This window comes from Bubalus kerabau, chromosome 1, assembly GCF_029407905.1.
Source record: "Bubalus kerabau isolate K-KA32 ecotype Philippines breed swamp buffalo chromosome 1, PCC_UOA_SB_1v2, whole genome shotgun sequence".
NCBI classification, from domain to species: domain Eukaryota; kingdom Metazoa; phylum Chordata; class Mammalia; order Artiodactyla; family Bovidae; genus Bubalus; species Bubalus kerabau.
The window spans coordinates 158770742-158787995 of NC_073624.1; the positions used below are offsets into that span (position 1 = coordinate 158770742).

At 43.9% G+C, this 17254-nt stretch overlaps 1 protein-coding gene across 1 annotated transcript; it reads right to left on the reverse strand.

The window, feature by feature from the left end:
* Positions 1-9073: 9073 nt before the first annotated feature.
* LOC129641845 (mannose-binding protein A-like) lies at positions 9074-11820 on the reverse strand. The gene is made up of 4 exons (XM_055566434.1): positions 11640-11820; positions 11135-11251; positions 10111-10185; positions 9074-9447 (listed from the first exon to the last, which is right to left on the reverse strand). The coding sequence occupies exons 1-4, from the start codon at positions 11818-11820 to the stop codon at positions 9074-9076; spliced, it is 747 nt and encodes a 248-aa protein (XP_055422409.1).
* Between the last annotated feature and the right edge of the window lie 5434 nt (positions 11821-17254).

Here is a 17254-nt window from a genome sequence, read left to right on the forward strand (position 1 = left end):
AAAGAAAAACAAATTAAAAGAAATGAGGACAATCTCAGAGACCTCCAGGACAATATTAAATGCTACAACATTCGAATCATAGGGGTCCCAGAAGAAGAAGACAAAAAGAAAGACCATGAGAAAATACTTGAGGAGATAATAGTTGAAAACTTCCCTAAAATGGGGAAGGAAATAATCACCCAAGTCCAAGAAACCCAGAGAGTCCCAAACAGGATAAACCCAAGGCGAAACACCCCAAGACACATATTAATCAAATTAACAAATATCAAACACAAAGAACAAATATTAAAAGCACCAAGGGAAAAACAACAAATAACACACAAGGGAATACCCATAAGGATAACAGCTGATCTTTCAATAGAAACTCTTCAAGCCAGGAGGGAATGGCAAGACATACTTAAAATGATGAAAGAAAATAACCTACAGCCCAGATTGTTGTACCCAGCAAGGATCTCATTCAAGTATGTAGGAGAAATCAAAAGCTTTTCAGACAAGCAAAAGCTGAGAGAATTCTGCACCACCAAACCAGCTCTCCAACAAATACTAAAGGATATTCTCTAGACAGGAAACACAAAAACGGTGTATAAATTCGAACCCAACACAATAAAGTAAATGGCAACGGGATCATACTTATCAGTAATTACCTTAAACATAAATGGGTTGAATGCCCCAACCAAAAGACAAAGACTGGCTGAATGGATACAAAAACAAGACCCCTACATATGTTGTCTACAAGAGACCCATCTCAAAACAGGGGACACATACAGACTGAAAGTGAAGGGCTGGAAAAAGATTTTCCATGCAAATAGGGACCAAAAGAAAGCAGGAGTAGCAATACTCATATCAGATAAAATAGACTTTAAAACAAAGGCTGTGAAAAGAGACAAAGATGGTCACTACATAATGATCAAAGGATCAATCCAAGAAGAAGATATAACAATTATAAATATATATGCACCCAACACGGGAGCACCGCAGTATGTAAGACAAATGCTAACAAGTATGAAAGGAGAAATTAACAATAACACAATAATAGTGGGAGACTTTAATACCCCACTCACACCTATGGATAGATCAACTAAACAGAAAATTAACAAGGAAACACAAACTTTGAACGATACAATAGACCAGTTAGACCTAATTGATATCTATAGGACATTTCATCTCAAAACAATGAATCTCACCTTTTTCTCAAGAGCACACGGAACCTTCTCCAGGATAGATCACATCCTGGGCCATAAAGCTAGCCTTGGTAAATTCAAAAAAATAGAAATCATTCCAAGCATCTTTTCTGACCACAATGCAGTAAGATTAGATCTCAATTACAAGAGAAAAACTATTAAAAATTCCAACATATGGAGGCGGAACAACACGCTGCTGAATAACCAACAAATCACAGGAGAAATCAAAAAAGAAATCAAAATTTGCATAGAAACGAATGAAAATGAAAACACAACAACCCAAAACCTGTGGGACACGGTAAAAGCAGTCCTAAGGGGAAAGTTCATAGCTATACAGGCACACCTCAAGAAACAAGAAAAAAGTCAAATAAATAACCTAACTCTACACCTAAAGCAACTAGAAAAGGAAGAAATGAAGAACCCCAGGGTTAGTAGAAGGAAAGAAATCTTAAAACTTAGAACAGAAATAAATGCAAAAGAAACAAAAGAGATCATAGCAAAAATCAACAAAACCAAAAGCTGGTTTTTTGAAAGGATAAATAAAATTGACAAACCATTAGCCAGACTCATCAAGAAACAAAGGGAGAAAAATCAAATCAATAAAATTAGAAATGAAAATGGAGAGATCACAACAGACAACACAGAAATCCAAAGGATCATAAGAGAGTACTATCAACAATTATATGCCAATAAAATGGACAACGTGGAAGAAATGGACAAATTCTTAGAAAAGTACAACTTTCCAAAACTCGACCAGGAAGAAATAGAAAATCTTAACAGACCCATCACAAGCATGGAAATTGAAACTGTAATCAAAAATCTTCCAGCAAACAAAAGCCCAGGTCCAGACGGTTTCACAGCTGAATTCTACCAAAAATTTAGAGAAGAGCTAACACCTATCCTGCTCAAACTCTTCCAGAAAATTGCAGAGGATGGCAAACTTCCAAACTCATTCTATGAGGCCACCATCACCCTAATACCAAAACCTGACAAAGATCCCACAGAAAAAGAAAACTACAGGCCAATATCACTGATGAACATAGATGCAAAAATCCTTAACAAAATTCTAGCAATCAGAATCCAACAACACATTAAAAAGATCATACACCAGGACCAAGTGGGCTTTATCCCAGGGATGCAAGGATTCTTCAATATCCGCAAATCAATCAATGTAATACACCACATTAACAAACTGAAAAATAAAAGCCATATGATTATCTCAATAGATGCAGAGAAAGCCTTTGACAAAATTCAACATCCATTTATGATAAAAACTCTCCAGAAAGCAGGAATAGAAGGAACATAGCTCAACATAATAAAAGCTATATATGACAAACCCACAGCAAACATTATCCTCAATGGTGAAAAATTGAAAGCATTTCCTCTAAAGTCAGGAACAAGACAAGGGTGCCCACTTTCACCATTACTATTCAACATAGTTTTGGAAGTTTTGGCCACAGCAATCAGAGCAGAAAAAGAAATAAAAGGAATCCAAATTGGAAAAGAAGAAGTAAAGCTCTCACTGTTTGCAGATGACATGATCCTCTACATAGAAAACCCTAAAGACTCCACCAGAAAATTACTAGAACTAATCAATGACTATAGTAAAGTTGCAGGATATAAAATCAACACACAGAAATCCCTTGCATTCCTATACATTAATAATGAGAAAACAGAAAGAGAAATTAAGGAAACAATTCCATTCACCATTGCAACGGAAAGAATAAAATACTTAGGAATATATCTACCTAAAGAAACTAAACACCTATATATAGAAAACTATAAAACACTGGTGAAAGAAATCAAAGAGGACACTAACAGATGGAGAAATATACCATGTTCATGGATTGGAAAATCAATATAGTGAAAATGAGTATATTACCCAAAGCAATCTATAGATTCAATGCAATCCCTATCAAGCTACCAACAGTATTCTTCACAGAGCTAGAACAAATAATTTCACAATTTATATGGAAATACAAAAAACCTCGAATAGCCAAAGCTATCTTGAGAAAGAAGAATGGAACTGGAGGAATCAACCTACCTGACTTCAGGCTCTACTACAAAGCCACAGTCATCAAGACAGTATGGTACTGGCACAAAGACAGAAATATAGATCAATGGAACAAAATAGAAAGCCCAGAGATTAATCCATGCACATATGGACACCTTATCTTTGACAAAGGAGGCAAGAATATACAATGGATTAAAGACAGTCTCTTTAACAAGTGGTGCTGGGAAATCTGGTCAACCATTTGTAAAAGAATGAAACTAGAACACTTTCTAACACCATACACAAAAATAAACTCAAAATGGATTAAAGATCTCAACGTAAGACCAGAAACTATAAAACTCCTAGTGGAGAACATAGGCAAAACACTGTCTGACATACATCACAGCAGGATCCTCTATGACCCACCTCCCAGAATATTGGAAATAAAAGCAAAAATAAACAAATGGGACCTAATTAACCTTAAAAGCTTCTGCACATCAAAAGAAACTATTAGCAAGGTGAAAAGACAGCCTTCAGAATGGGAGAAGATAATAGCAAATGAAGCAACTGACAAACAACTAATCTCGAGAATATACAAGCAACTCCTACAGCTCAACTCCAGAAAAATAAACGACCCAATCAAAAAATGGGCCAAAGAACTAAATAGACATTTCTCCAAAGAAGACATACAGATGGCTAGCAAACACATGAAAAGATGCTCAACATCACTCATTATCAGAGAAATGCAAATCAAAACCACTATGAGGTACCATTTCACACCAGTCAGAATGGCTGCGATCCAAAAGTCTACAAGCAATAAATGCTGGAGAGGGTGTGGAGAAAAGGGAACCCTCTTACACTGTTGGTGGGAATGCAAACTAGTACAGCCACTATGGAGAACAGTGTGGAGATTCCTTAAAAAACTGGAAATAGAACTGCCTAATGACCCAGCAATCCCACTGCTGGGCATACACACTGAGGAAACCAGAAGGGAAAGAGACACGTGTACCCCAATGTTCATTGCAGCACTGTTTATAATAGCCAGGACATGGAAGCAACCTAGATGTCCATCAGCAGATGAATGGATAGGAAAGCAGTGGTACATATACACAATGGAGTATTACTCAGCCATTAAAAAGAATACATTTGAATCAGTTCTAATGAGGTGGATGAAACTGGAGCCTATTATACAGAGTGAAGTAAGCCAGAAAGAAAAACACCAATACAGTATACTAACGCATATATATGGAATTTAGAAAGATGGTAACAATAACCCTGTGTACGAGACAGCAAAAGAGACCCTGATGTATAGAACAGTCTTATGGACTCTGAGAGAGAGGGAGAGGGTGGGAAGATTTGGGAGAATGGCATTGAAACATGTAAAATATCATGTATGAAACGAGTTGCCAGTCCAGGTTCGATGCACGATACTGGATGCTTGGGGCTGGTGCACTGGGACGACCCAGAGGGAGGGTGTGGGAAGGGAGGAGGGAGGAGGGTTCAGGATGGGGAACACATGTATACCTGTGGCGGATTCATTTTGATATTTGGCAAAACTAATACAATTATGTAAAGTTGAAAAAATAAAATAAAATTAAAACAAAAAAAACAAAAAAAAACAAAAAAAACCTCAACATTCAGAAAACTAAGATCATGATATCTGGTCCCATCACTTCATGGGAAATAGATGGGGAAACAGTGGAAATAGTGTCAGGCTTTATTTTGGGGGGCTCCTAAATCACTACAGATGGTGATTGCAGCCATGAAATTAAAAGACGCTTACTCCTTGGAAGGAAAGTTATGACCAACCTAGACAGCCTATTCAAAAGCAGAGACATTACTTTGCCAACAAAGGTTTGTCTAGTCAAGGCTATGGTTTTTCCAGTGGTCATATATGAATGTGAAGAAAGCTGGACTGTGAAGAAAGCTGAGTGCCGAAGAATTGATGCTTTTGAAATGTGGTGTTGGAGAAGACTTGTGAGAGTCCCTTGGACTGCAAGGAGGTCCAACCAGTCCATCCTAAAGGAGATCAATCCTGGGTATTCATTGGAAGGACTGATGCTAAAGCTGAAACTCCAATACTTTGACCACCTCATGTGAAGAGTTGACTCATTGGAAAAGACCCTGATGCTGGAAGGGGTTGGGGGCAGGAGGAGAAGGGGATGACAGAGGATGAGATGGCTGGATGGCATCATTGACTCGATGGACATGAGTTTGAGTAGACTCCGGGAGTTGGTGATGGACAGGGAGGCCTGGCATGCTGTGTGTGTTCATGGGGTCGCAAAGAGTCGGACACAACTGAGCGACTGAACTGAACTGAACTGAACTGAAAAGTGAGAACAGCAAAGCTGGAAGATTCCAAACAAAGACTTGCAAGGTATTGCTGTTCTAGGATCCAGAATCCAGGCTGGAGCCTGGGCTTGAATGCTGCAAGTTTTGGCAGTTATATTCATTCTGGTCCAGGAATGAAGCCTGTATCTATACTTTCACAGGAGAGAGTTGACTTTCAGACAATTTAAACTCAGAGTCCACGTCTTAAGAGCAGGGAGTATTTGCTATTCTAACTCACTCAGAATGACTTCCTATGAACCTGAGAATTGGTGATAAGTTGTTCAGGGCACAATTAGTTTGGAAAAAATTGTCAGGTAACAAAAATGGAAGACAATCCTTGGATCCTGCAGCGTTGCCCCTGAGATGGGCCCTGTAGGTCTGAAACTGTATGTGATTATGGATTTATCCAGCTTTAAAAAGGAGAAGCCATTACAGATCAATTTTCAGATAGGGAAACTGAAGTCCAGAGAGCCAGCATGTCATAACAAAGATTCCTCTTCCATCAGAACAAACTACAGGACTCAAGAGGTTGCTCAGAGTCCTGAAGCCCCAATGGAAATGTGCTGCCTAAGGTCCCTGAGGTCTGTCCTTGGAGAACCTGGCTTAATTAGGTCCCCTGTGCAAGAGATCTCAGTCATCATATGCCCCTTAGAAAAGGAAAACATCCTGCTTTCAGCCCTTTAGAGAGTGAGAGAGATTATCTGGACAGTCTTCTTGAATCCATAATCTCCGTCTTGTTCCAGGTCTTAGGAAGCCTGGCTTAACTGCAGTTTCTATCTTTGGACTCTCATGAGAATCCATTTTTAGATTAGCTCCATGTTTTCTTGAGCTGATCAGCATGGGCCCCACTGCTTGCTGATAAGAACTGGAAAGTGAATTTAGGGAGGCGGTTCCCTCAATCCTAGACTGAGTGAAGAATGCTGCCAGGCATACAATAGAGACAGGAGCTCTGAAAAGACAATCAGGTGCTCAATTAGGGAGAGAACCAGCTCTACCTGTCCAAGAGCCTGGGGAGAAGCTTCATGTCCTGCAAAGTGGGCCAAGACAAGAAGGAATCCATAAGGATCTTCAGCAGGACTGGCTTATGGGTAGGGGAGCAGGATCAGGTCTTGGATCGCATGGGAAGCTCTCAGAACACGAATGTGAGGCTCTAGTGATTGAGGGATGTAGCGGGGAGGGAGCACCATGGAAGGAACTAGAAGAAGAAGGTTGAAAGGGAAATGGAAGAATTTGAGCTCATCCACAGATTTTTATTACACTTCCCTGACTGAGGGGGCACTCATTACACTCAGTTCAGTTCAGTAGCTCAGTCATATCCGACTCTTTGCAACCTCATGGACTGCAGCACACCAGGTTTCCCTGTCCATCACCAACTCCTGGACCTTACTCAAACTCATGTCCATCAAGTCGATGATGCCATCCAAACCACCTCATCCTCTCTCGTCCCCTTCTCCTCCTGCCTTCACTCTTTCCCAGCATCAGGGTCTTTTCCAATGAGCCAGTTCTTTACATCAGGTGGCCAAAGTTCTGGAGCTTCAGCTTCACCATCAGTCCTTCCAAATTCTTCCATTTCCCTTTCAGCCTTCTTCTAGTTCCTTCCATGGTGCTTCCTCCCCGCTACAAATTCTGAATCAGAATATTCAGGACTGATTACATACCGGGAAACAATTCCTGTGAAGCACATGACCATATCCTCTTCAAATTTATAGCTAGACACTGTCCCTTCCGCACAGTGTAAACAAAGGAGACATTCTTCCCAGGGTAGAAGTGGTCCCCATCCCCGTTCATTCTTATTATTAAAATAGAAAGAATTATATAATGGTAACCTGTCCATTTTCTCATTTTCATCTTGGCAATGATAAAATTCAGCTGTAATTTTCATGCTTGGTTACCATAATTCTCTTGTTTTGGGTCATCATCTATGTATCTTCTTTCCTTCTAAAATGTTTCTCCTCTTTCCTTCTTCTGTTTGCCATAGCCTACATTCTTTATGTTTCATATGTGCCTCTTTCATACATTTTGGGCACTTTCCCATTCCTTTGGCAAGCAGCCTGGATTTGAAGTGCAAATAGTGATTTTTTCGGCTCTGCATCCCAAAAGCACTCTTCTCACTGCCTGCAAGAGCAGTGCCTGAACAAGAGCTTCAGGAGGTTGAACATTCAGTGATGTGACCATCTTGGTGGGCCAGAGGCCATGGACAAGGCACTCTCCCCCTCACCCTGCCAGACCCAGTGTCTTTAGCACACCCCGCCCCTACCCTGATAGCCTTGCAGATGAAGCACACCTTGGACAGAACTCCACCCTATACTATTCAACTCTCAATATTCCACCCACTCATCCATTTTGCTAAGTCTTTGGTGCACCACTCCAACAAATGCTCATCAAGTGTTTCCCAAATAGGAAGCGCCCCCTCTGGTAGTTTGGATACAAAGAAAAATAAAGTGGAAAACTAATTTAACAAAGATATTTCACTAAGTTAAGGTGGTCCTTAGCCCATTCATGAAATATTTTCAATCTCATTTTGTGATTGACATACAGTTGGAGCCAGAATTCACTCCCTTCCCCCAGTTTGTTGCCTGGGCTCTGTATAATCTCAGCTCCACCACCCTGAGATTACTCAAGAACATCCATGGTCTTGAGCTTGACTTTCAGCCAAGATGGTGTCCGAACTCTGCTCAGAGGGGAGGCTTTATTTGCTGACTGGATGGTGCTGTACAACTTCCCCTCCAGGGTATGAACCTCACCCTTATGAAGTTTCCCTTTTATTTCTACTAATAATGGACCTATTGACCTATAATGGGATAAGGATGTCACAGAAGGGAGGGGATTCTGAACATGGAGGGACTAAGACCAGTGATGCTGTGGGGAACAACACAGCCTGCCTGACCATTAGCTTCTATGATGCTGGCATATGCTGCACTATCAAATCAGCCTCCTAAAAGTATGCAAGAAGGAAAGGCTGCCCTTTGTCCTCAGGATCATGCAGTGGCTATAGGGAGACCACAGCCACTTGAGCAGGCGAAGGGATTCCTAGGACTATTCATTGTTACCCATGCCAGGAGTTAAGTCTTGCAGTGAGAGATCTTCAGGGGTAGCTCATGAATAACTAAAACAATACTTATGTTGTAGACAGGGCTGGGTTAGCCATCAGAAGGAAGGAGTCTTTGACACCAAGTAGTGGCAACTTGGAAAAATGGGCATTGGATCTCTTGGAGGCTGAGACTAATGCTTGCTTGGACACAGACATGGTCCTCCACTGATCCACCAGCTGGGCCACAGTGTCCTCACTGAAAAAGGAGGGAGTTTGTTTGCTTTTTCTGTAACTGACTCTGATCCAATGCTGTGCTCTTAGGCAGGACAGATGGTGTCCTTTGCCATGGACTGGACCAGAAACCCTCATGCTCCACTGTCAGCCTCTTTTCTCTTCCTCCTCCCTCAATCCAATACACCCCTTCACTTTCTCCCATCCCCGAGAAGGAACGAGTCAACACTGGATGTGGGAAAATAAGCACTGAATTCTCCTCCAGAGCAGCAGGGAGACACTGAGGGGGCAGAGGAACTTGCCTCTTCAGGCTGGAAATTCACAGATGGCCAAGAAGGAGGAAGAACAGGAGATGTCATTCCAGAGCCCGTCTGGTAAGAGGCTCACACAGTCCTCCCCTGAGCCATGGTTATTGGGTTCATTCTTCTTCCAGTTGCTGTAGCCTAGCCTTCCTCCAGTTACATACATAAACTGCCCTTCGGTCACCTCATCTGTGATGCCCAGGAAGGTGGTATCAGAGGCCAAGTCCTGGATGGCTTTGTTCTCCTCTGCATTCCTGGGTGTGGCCACGGTGGCCCCAAGTGCAGTGCACAGAGCCTTCACGCTGGAAAAAGGCATCTTTTCACGATTGGTCACGTACAGCTTCTTCCCAGACTTTTTGCCCAAGGAGAAGGTTTGCACTGAAATCACAAAGGGTAGATGGGGTTGATTTGGCTTAGAGCCCCACCCTGGACAGCAGATGAAAAAGCCCTGCTCTGGGAATCTGGGGTTGAGCCCCATTCTTCACCACCTCTGGTGAGATCCTGATAAGAAGGTGAAGGCAAGTCCCTGGCAGCAGGCCAGGGATCTCCTGGGATATCCCATCCTTAGGACAAATATCTGGAAAAATTGTCCCTGTACTGGTGAACCTAGGGATACATGCTAGAGCCACACTGCCAGGTGTAGCCACCAGGGTGAGAAAGAGGCATGGATACCCATCTGAGACCCATGGGTGCTGAGGAAGGAGCAAAGATCCCAGAGTCAGCAGACCTCCACTCCATCCTCCTCCATCTTCCTAACTGCATGCTGCTGAATTAATTATCCACACTTCTTGGACCTAATTTTTTGTCACCTGTCAATAAAATGGGTATAATACCCATACATAGGGATAGCAAGAGGATTGAATGAAATCTTATTATTAAGAAAATGACAACCAACCTAGCCCTGGTATATAATAAGTGGTCATACATGTAAGTTGTTTTCCACCCTTCCCCCAAAACTTAGAGTTCGCTGGAAATAAAAGAATCCAGAACACATTGGCGACAGAAAAAATTCACAGTGTAAGTGTAAGAAAAAATTCTTACACTTTTTGACATGATCCAGTTCTGATCGCAGGTCCCTTATCTGTCTCTCCAAGCTAGCCAGCTTAGCCTCGGCAACTATAAAACGATAGGAAGAGGATATTTATTGAGAAGTGAAGTGAAGTGAAGTTGCTCAGTCATGTCCGACTCTTTGCGACCCCATGGACTGTAGCCTACTATGCTCCTCCATCCGTGAAGAAGACCTTAAATTGGAAAGCAGAGTATTTTGAAAATATATGTATATATTAGCGTAGTAAAAAGTATTCCAGAAAAAAAAAATAAAAAGATGCAAAAGGAAAATAAAATGTATTCCTGCCTTCCCAAGTATACTTAGTAACTATTGCAAACTATAACTCTGGAAATAATAATAGTAATATTAGTAATAATACCATAAACTATAGTTCTGGGTCCTTGTCTTCATATATTTCTTAAATATTATAATTATTCATAAGAAAGGCCCAACAAATTATTCTCCTTTTTGAAACATGTTCCTAATCCTATTTTAATTTCTTATTGTAGGCAGACTCTTGAATACATTTATTATTTTGATAGGCCAGTGGATAAAATATTAATAAGAGGTCATCATTTTGGTTTTGTTGTTACTGAATTTATTTTACTCTGAACTAAGTTGCTATGATGTCGCCCATTATCCAGGCATTCTATGAGGCCAACACTTTTCATGCCACTCTCGTGACAAGAGGCATAAAGGAAGAGCAGAGACGAGCCGCCTCTGTCCTTGCAGCCTGCAACCACGCACTGGACTGTGCAGCTGAAGAAAGGCCAGGGCACGTGGCCTACAGTGGCCTGCTCAGGGAGCAGCCGGTGCAGTTCGGAAGTCTGTACCCAGGCAGCTGTGGAAATCCCCTCAGGCCCCAAGGAGCTGAGAGGAACGAGAGTGCTGGGTCAGGAAGCAGAGCTGAGCATCTTCCAGTGGGGCAGCAGGAGATGGGGCACCTCCCACCTGGCCTGGAGTTCCCAGGGCCTGCGTCCCCTCAGCCCCTACTACATGCTGGGGTGAGCTCCTTACCCGAGCTATCTCCACGATCTCCTTTGTAGCCCCTGGGTCCTGGAAGCCCAGGATTCCCTATGTTTCCTGGAGGCCCCATTTTCCCTGGAGGGCCCTGCGAGCCTCTGAGCCCTTGCCCTGTTGGAAGATGAAGGAAATATGAAGAAGTAGCTGTCACTCATTCTCTTTCTCCAAAAGCTCAATAGTTGATTGACCCCAAGAAACTGCCACTCAACTTGTGGTGACCCAAGGAAGAAAGATCCTCCTGCATCCTGGGGATGGCCTGTCCTAAGGCAGCTCCCTGAGCAGTCAAGACACCCCTTCTCTAAGGACAACCATGTGTTGCCAATTCCAGGGTGGCAGTGAGGGATCCTGGAGAGCCAGAGAAGCATCTTTAGAGAGAATGCCCTTTCACAGGCACGCACCATAATGAAAGGTGAGCCTCCCCCTGTCTCTATGCTAGACCCCTTAGAGAGGACACTGTCCTGTTGGGGTAAAGGTTTAAGAAGAGTGGCCTGTCCTCTACCTGGCTCTCCCTTTTCTCCCTTGGGTCCATCTCGCCCGTCTCTTCCTGGGGTGCCGTTAGTGACTGGGATGGCACAGGCCACCACTGGGCAGGTCTTCTGAGCATCCTCAACGGCTTTTGTATTTGAGAAGGATACTGTCACCACACACAGAAGGACAGGAAGTGATGAAAACAGGAACATGATCCTTACCTTAGAATGAAGAGAGTTGAGGACAATTGTTTCATCTTATTTTGTTTACCAACATTTCCCACCACCTCTGCAAAGAGGAACTAAAAAGCCTCTTGATGAGGGTGAAAAAGGAGAGTGTGAAAACCTGGCTTAAAACTCAACATTCAAAAAACTAAGATCATAGCATCTGGTCCTATTATTTCATGGCAAATAGAAGGGGAAAAAGTAGAAGCAGTGACCGATTTTATTTTCTTGGGCTCCAAAATCACTGTTGACGGTGACTGCAAATGAAATTAAAAGACACTTGCTCCTTGGAAGGAAAGTTATGACAAACCTAGACAGCATATTGAAAAGCATAGACATCACTTTGCTTTAAAAGGTCCATAGAGTCAAAGCTATGTTTTTCCCAGTAGTCCTGTATGGATGTGAGAGTTGGACCATAAAGAAGGTTGAGTACCGAAGAACTGATGCTTTTGAATTGCAGTGCTGGAGAAGACTCTTGAGAGTTCCTTGGACTTCAAGGGGATCAAGCCAGTCAATCCTAAAGGAAATCAACCCTGAATATGTATTGGAAGGACTGATGCTAAAGTTCCAGTTCTTTGGCCATCTGATGTGAAGAACCGACTCATTGGAAAAGACCCTGATGCTGGGAAAAAGTGAAGGCAGGAGGAGAAGAGGGTGACAAAATGTGAGATGATTGGCTGGTAGCACTGACTCAATGGACATGAGTTTGAACAGGCTCCAGGGAATAGTGAAGGACAGGGAAGTCTGGCATGCTGCAGTCCATGGGGTCGCAAAGAGTTGGACATGACTGAGCTACTGAACAACAACTGATGTGTTGGGCCCTGTGCTCAGGGCAGTTGACACAGGGAAATATCACAACTCTTGGCTCTGAGTTACTCCTAAGCTACTAGGAAAACTACTGCTGGGATAAGTAAACTGTATTAGAGTTAGATTAGTGCTAACACAAATTTAGATGCAAGAGTAATCTAATAGGGGCCCATTTTCCCTGGGGCTCTTTTGCCCTGTGAGTTCAAGGCTTGGTAGTTTAGGCAGCCCTAAAGCATGAGAGCCCATGGGGTCTGCGCATGACACACAAGCCCTGTTCCTTTTAGAACAGGTGATGGCCCAGCAAAGAGAGCTCATTGCTGGCATAAGCTTTGGCTGCTCTCTTAACTCCCTTTCTTGAAGGTCTACATAGCCTAAATGTCCCTCCTCCATCCCCTCCTATGGACCCTAAAGCTAGACTCAAAACTGTTGCAGGTGACCCAAGGTCCCACAAGTCTCATTGCTTGATGGCACCTGTTTTTACAACATCCATTGTCTCATTTCACATAAAAATCTGTTTTACACCCCAGGGTCCCAACCACCCTCAGAACCACAGCTGTTTCCCAACAGCCTGTCAATCATCTTGTTTAATAAAGTCTCTATTTTGTGACAGGCACTTGCTAGGACTGGGGACCCAGATTGCCCTGAGGTATGGAGCCTTATTCTGACCCTGAGAATGGAGGCTTCTTGGTCATTGATCCCAGCCAACTGAGACTTAGATTTACCTCCTTCCCTTCATTTGAATTTTCCACGGAGAGGCCATTTGTCCAGCCAGAACCCAGGCTTCTAAAATTTCTGTTCACTCTGGGCCCGGTGGGGTGAGCTCATGTTCCTCCTCCTGGCAGGATTCGCTTCAAGCTTCCCAGATGCCTCTCTGGCTCCGCGCCCCATCCAGCCATCAGATCCCCATCCAGTCTTTGCCTGAGTTGGCCCCCTCCCAGAAAGCCTTCAGAGCCCAGCCACCGTGGGCCTCCCCCTCTGCTTATCTCTGGCCTCTAACCCCGGTGTCCCTGGAGCTGCTTCACACTACTGCATCTGTCCTTGCCTCCCCTGGCCTGTCAGCTCTCTTAACCCTTTCTTTCCTCCAGGACTCAGTGAGAAGCAATGAGTTGGAAGGGAAATGTCTTTCTTTTTTAGGATTTTGAATTTGGGGATTAATTGATCTCTTTTTTGGTTGTACCACACAGCATGTGGAATCCTAGCTCCTGGACCGGAGATGGAACCACTGATGGGTAACCCCTGGACTGCTGGGGAAGTCCAGGAAGGGAGTTTTCTTGATCAGATCTTCACCTTTCTCCTTTCTTTACCTCCCCTGATTATGCTAGAGACAAAAGCCAGAGCTAAACATGTTGCTAGCATATACACCCCATTTCCATCCTTCTATTTAGCTGAAAAGACTACCTTTAGTTTGCAGATAGTCAACTGGATCCAGGAAGGGCACAAGGCCCCAGGTCAGAGACAGACAGAGGCCCTCAGGGAATCTGATGACCCCACCATAGCCCCTGCCTGGAACTCACCAGGATCAAGTCAAATGGCCAGACTCTTGGCCCAGGCCTCCACTTCTGTCCTCCACAAATGATCTACTAGGGCCTCCTCAGAGCACAGAGGCTATGGCCGGGAAGCTGGTCCTCCAGCCTGGGCCTTTGGCGGATGCCTCAGCAACGTCAGCCCCAACTAGTCTATAGAGCAGAGACAGTGGTAGACTGGCCTTCAACCCCAGATTAATGAACAACCATCCTGAGAATTGCCATATCCTGGGCAGTTCTCCAGGGCTGCTGGTGGGTTCTCCACCTTAGCACTGGGCAGCTCTCTACTGCAGCACCTAGACACCTCCTACTGCTCCCTCCCACACACCCCTCTCTACCACTCAGCTATCTGACCATCTAGAATCACAGATTCTCAGATCATGGATCAGAATCACAGAGGATAGTTCTCTCCCAATATTTATTTCTGGAAGAGGCATGCATATACATCCTACCAAACAAACATATGCTCATGCACATGTACACATACAGGCAGGCACACACACACATACAGGTACACACACACACACAGGTACACACACATACATACAGGTACACACACACACAGGTACACACACACACATACAGGTACACACACACACACAGGTGCACACCTCTGTATCAGTTGTTCTGCCTAGTTCACCCCTTCATCCATATTTAGTTTACTGGGGGTAGGAGGGAAGGGGTTAAAGACCTACAACATGAAAGTTACCTCATCCCATTCTTCTCATTCAAAACATCCCTTATCTGTCCTCTCTGGGTGCATCACAGGCCTAGACACAAGGAGAGGAAGTATTTGTAAATAACTCAAATTCGGAGTTGAACATGGGCATTTGTGCTAGGCATTCTAGCTGAGAACACGTCTCTCCATCTTTGCACAATTACTTGTTGTCATTCAGATTTCAGCTTAAGTGATATCGCTGGAGAAAGCCCTATCACAAAATTATAGTTCTCTGTTTTAATTATCTTCTTCTAGTCCATCTCTATGTAAAATTGTCTTATTTCTTTGGTTGCCATATGTACTGACCAGCCCACTCCTTTAGAACAGGAAGTTCATCAGAACAGGGATCTTACATCCCCACCTAGAAGAGGGCCTGGAACAGAATCAGTGCTCAATAAACATAATGAAACAAAGGAATCCTCCAGCACTGTGTCCTCAAAGCGGCTCTCTTGACTTCCCTCCACCCAGAGCTGATATCTGTGCTCTCTTTTCTAGGGCAGGAGCTGCCTTTGATTCACCTCCTTGTCTCCAGGGTGTAACTCAGGGCTGGGCACACAGCAAGGATCCATTGACAGAGTGAGGAGAGAAGCAGAGACCCTGAGCAGGGCAGATACCAGATCAGTCCATGGCTCCTCCATGCCTGGATTTCCAGAAGCATCCAGTTCTTATCTCCAGAGCCTCATCAAATGGCCTTTTTCAAGTCCCTGATGCAACTTTGAATTCCTGCCTTCCCCCAAACTTATACCCACTCTTTGAAACACTTATTCTAACAACTAAAGCAACTCTAGAGGTTTGCTTTGTCCCGGGGGTGGGGCCACTTCCCGTTGACTCTACTTCGTGATTGGTGATTTGGCTCCTCAAGGGTCATTAGCCCTTGTGTACTCAAGTCGCCATGCCCTGTTCAGCAAGCCTCCCAGATTCCTGTCATCAAGGAGCCTGCCAGGCCCTGAGAGGAGCCCACTGTAGAGAAGATCGCTGCCTCCCGCCAACACACCAGGATTGTGTTTCCTGATGCCATTGACATAACTCTGGAGGGCCCTTAGGCTCAGAGGACAAAGAATGCTCAAACCTTACAGCAAATGAGCAGACCTCCCGGAAAGGTGGAAATCTGAAACTGAGAGATTTACATACAACTAGTGGCACCCCGTCCAGCACTCTTGCCTGGAAAATCCCACGGATGGAGGAGCCTGGTGGGCCGCAGTCCATGGGGTCGCTAAGAGTCAGACACGACTGAGCGACTTCACTTTCACTTTTCACTTTCATGCATTGGAGAAGGAAATGGCAACCCACTCCAGTGTTCTTGCCTGGAGAATCCCAGGGACGGGGGAGCCTCGTGGGCTGCTGTCTATGGGGTAGCACAGAGTTGGACACGACTGAAGCGACTTAGCAGCAGGACACGATATGTGGGCTTCCCTGGTGGCTCAGATGGTAAAGAATCTGCCTGCAATGCAGGAGACCTGGATTCAATCCCTGGGTTGGGAAGATCCTCTGGAGAAGGGAATGGCAACCCACTCCAATCTTCTTGCCTGGAGAATCCCAAGGACAGAGGAGCTGGCGGGCTACAGTCCATGGGGCTGTAAGAGCTGGACACAGCTATGTGACTAACACTTTCACTTTCAGGGCCCTCTATGTGCTACAGATTTAGAGGAAAGGTGGCTATAGAAGGAGGGGAGAGCTTGGAACAGGAGGAGGGAGAGGTGTGCACCGTAAGCAAAGGGGCAATAAGAAACACTTGACTCTGGCAGGAATAAAGATCCTCCCTTGAGGATGCCATAAGCCTGTCCTCTCACAGACCTGGCATTTGAATTTATGCTTATTAGTATTATTTTCCTATGATTATTATTACTGAATTTTTTCCTTTATGCCAAGATGAAAAACTGTTTCTCAAGTGTCCCAGTTCTTCACAATCTAGCATACTGTGGGGACATAAAAACAATCAAGGACCTTAGCCTTAACCCAGGCACTCAGAATTTTCTCAGATGGAAGTCAGGTCACTTTGAATCTACCTTGTAAAAACTACCAAACACAGTGAGAAGTAAGCAGAGTGAAATCTGACTGATACAAGGCTCAAAAATAGGCCTCTGAAGACTGTTGCTCTGGACAACAGATAAACAGACAGTTTTAAAAGACAGTATAAGTGGAACTTCATTGCTTGTCCAGTGGCTAAGACTCTGCACTCCCAACACGGAGGTCCCAGGTTCTGTCCCTGATCAGGGAACTAGATCCCACATGCCAGAATTAAGGATTCGCACACCGCAATGAAAGTTGAACATTTCATGTGCCACAACTAAGACTCAGCACAGCCAAATAAGTAAATAAATTTTAAAATAAAAGTAAAAAGTGTAAGTAAGGAATAAATAAGGAATAATAAAGA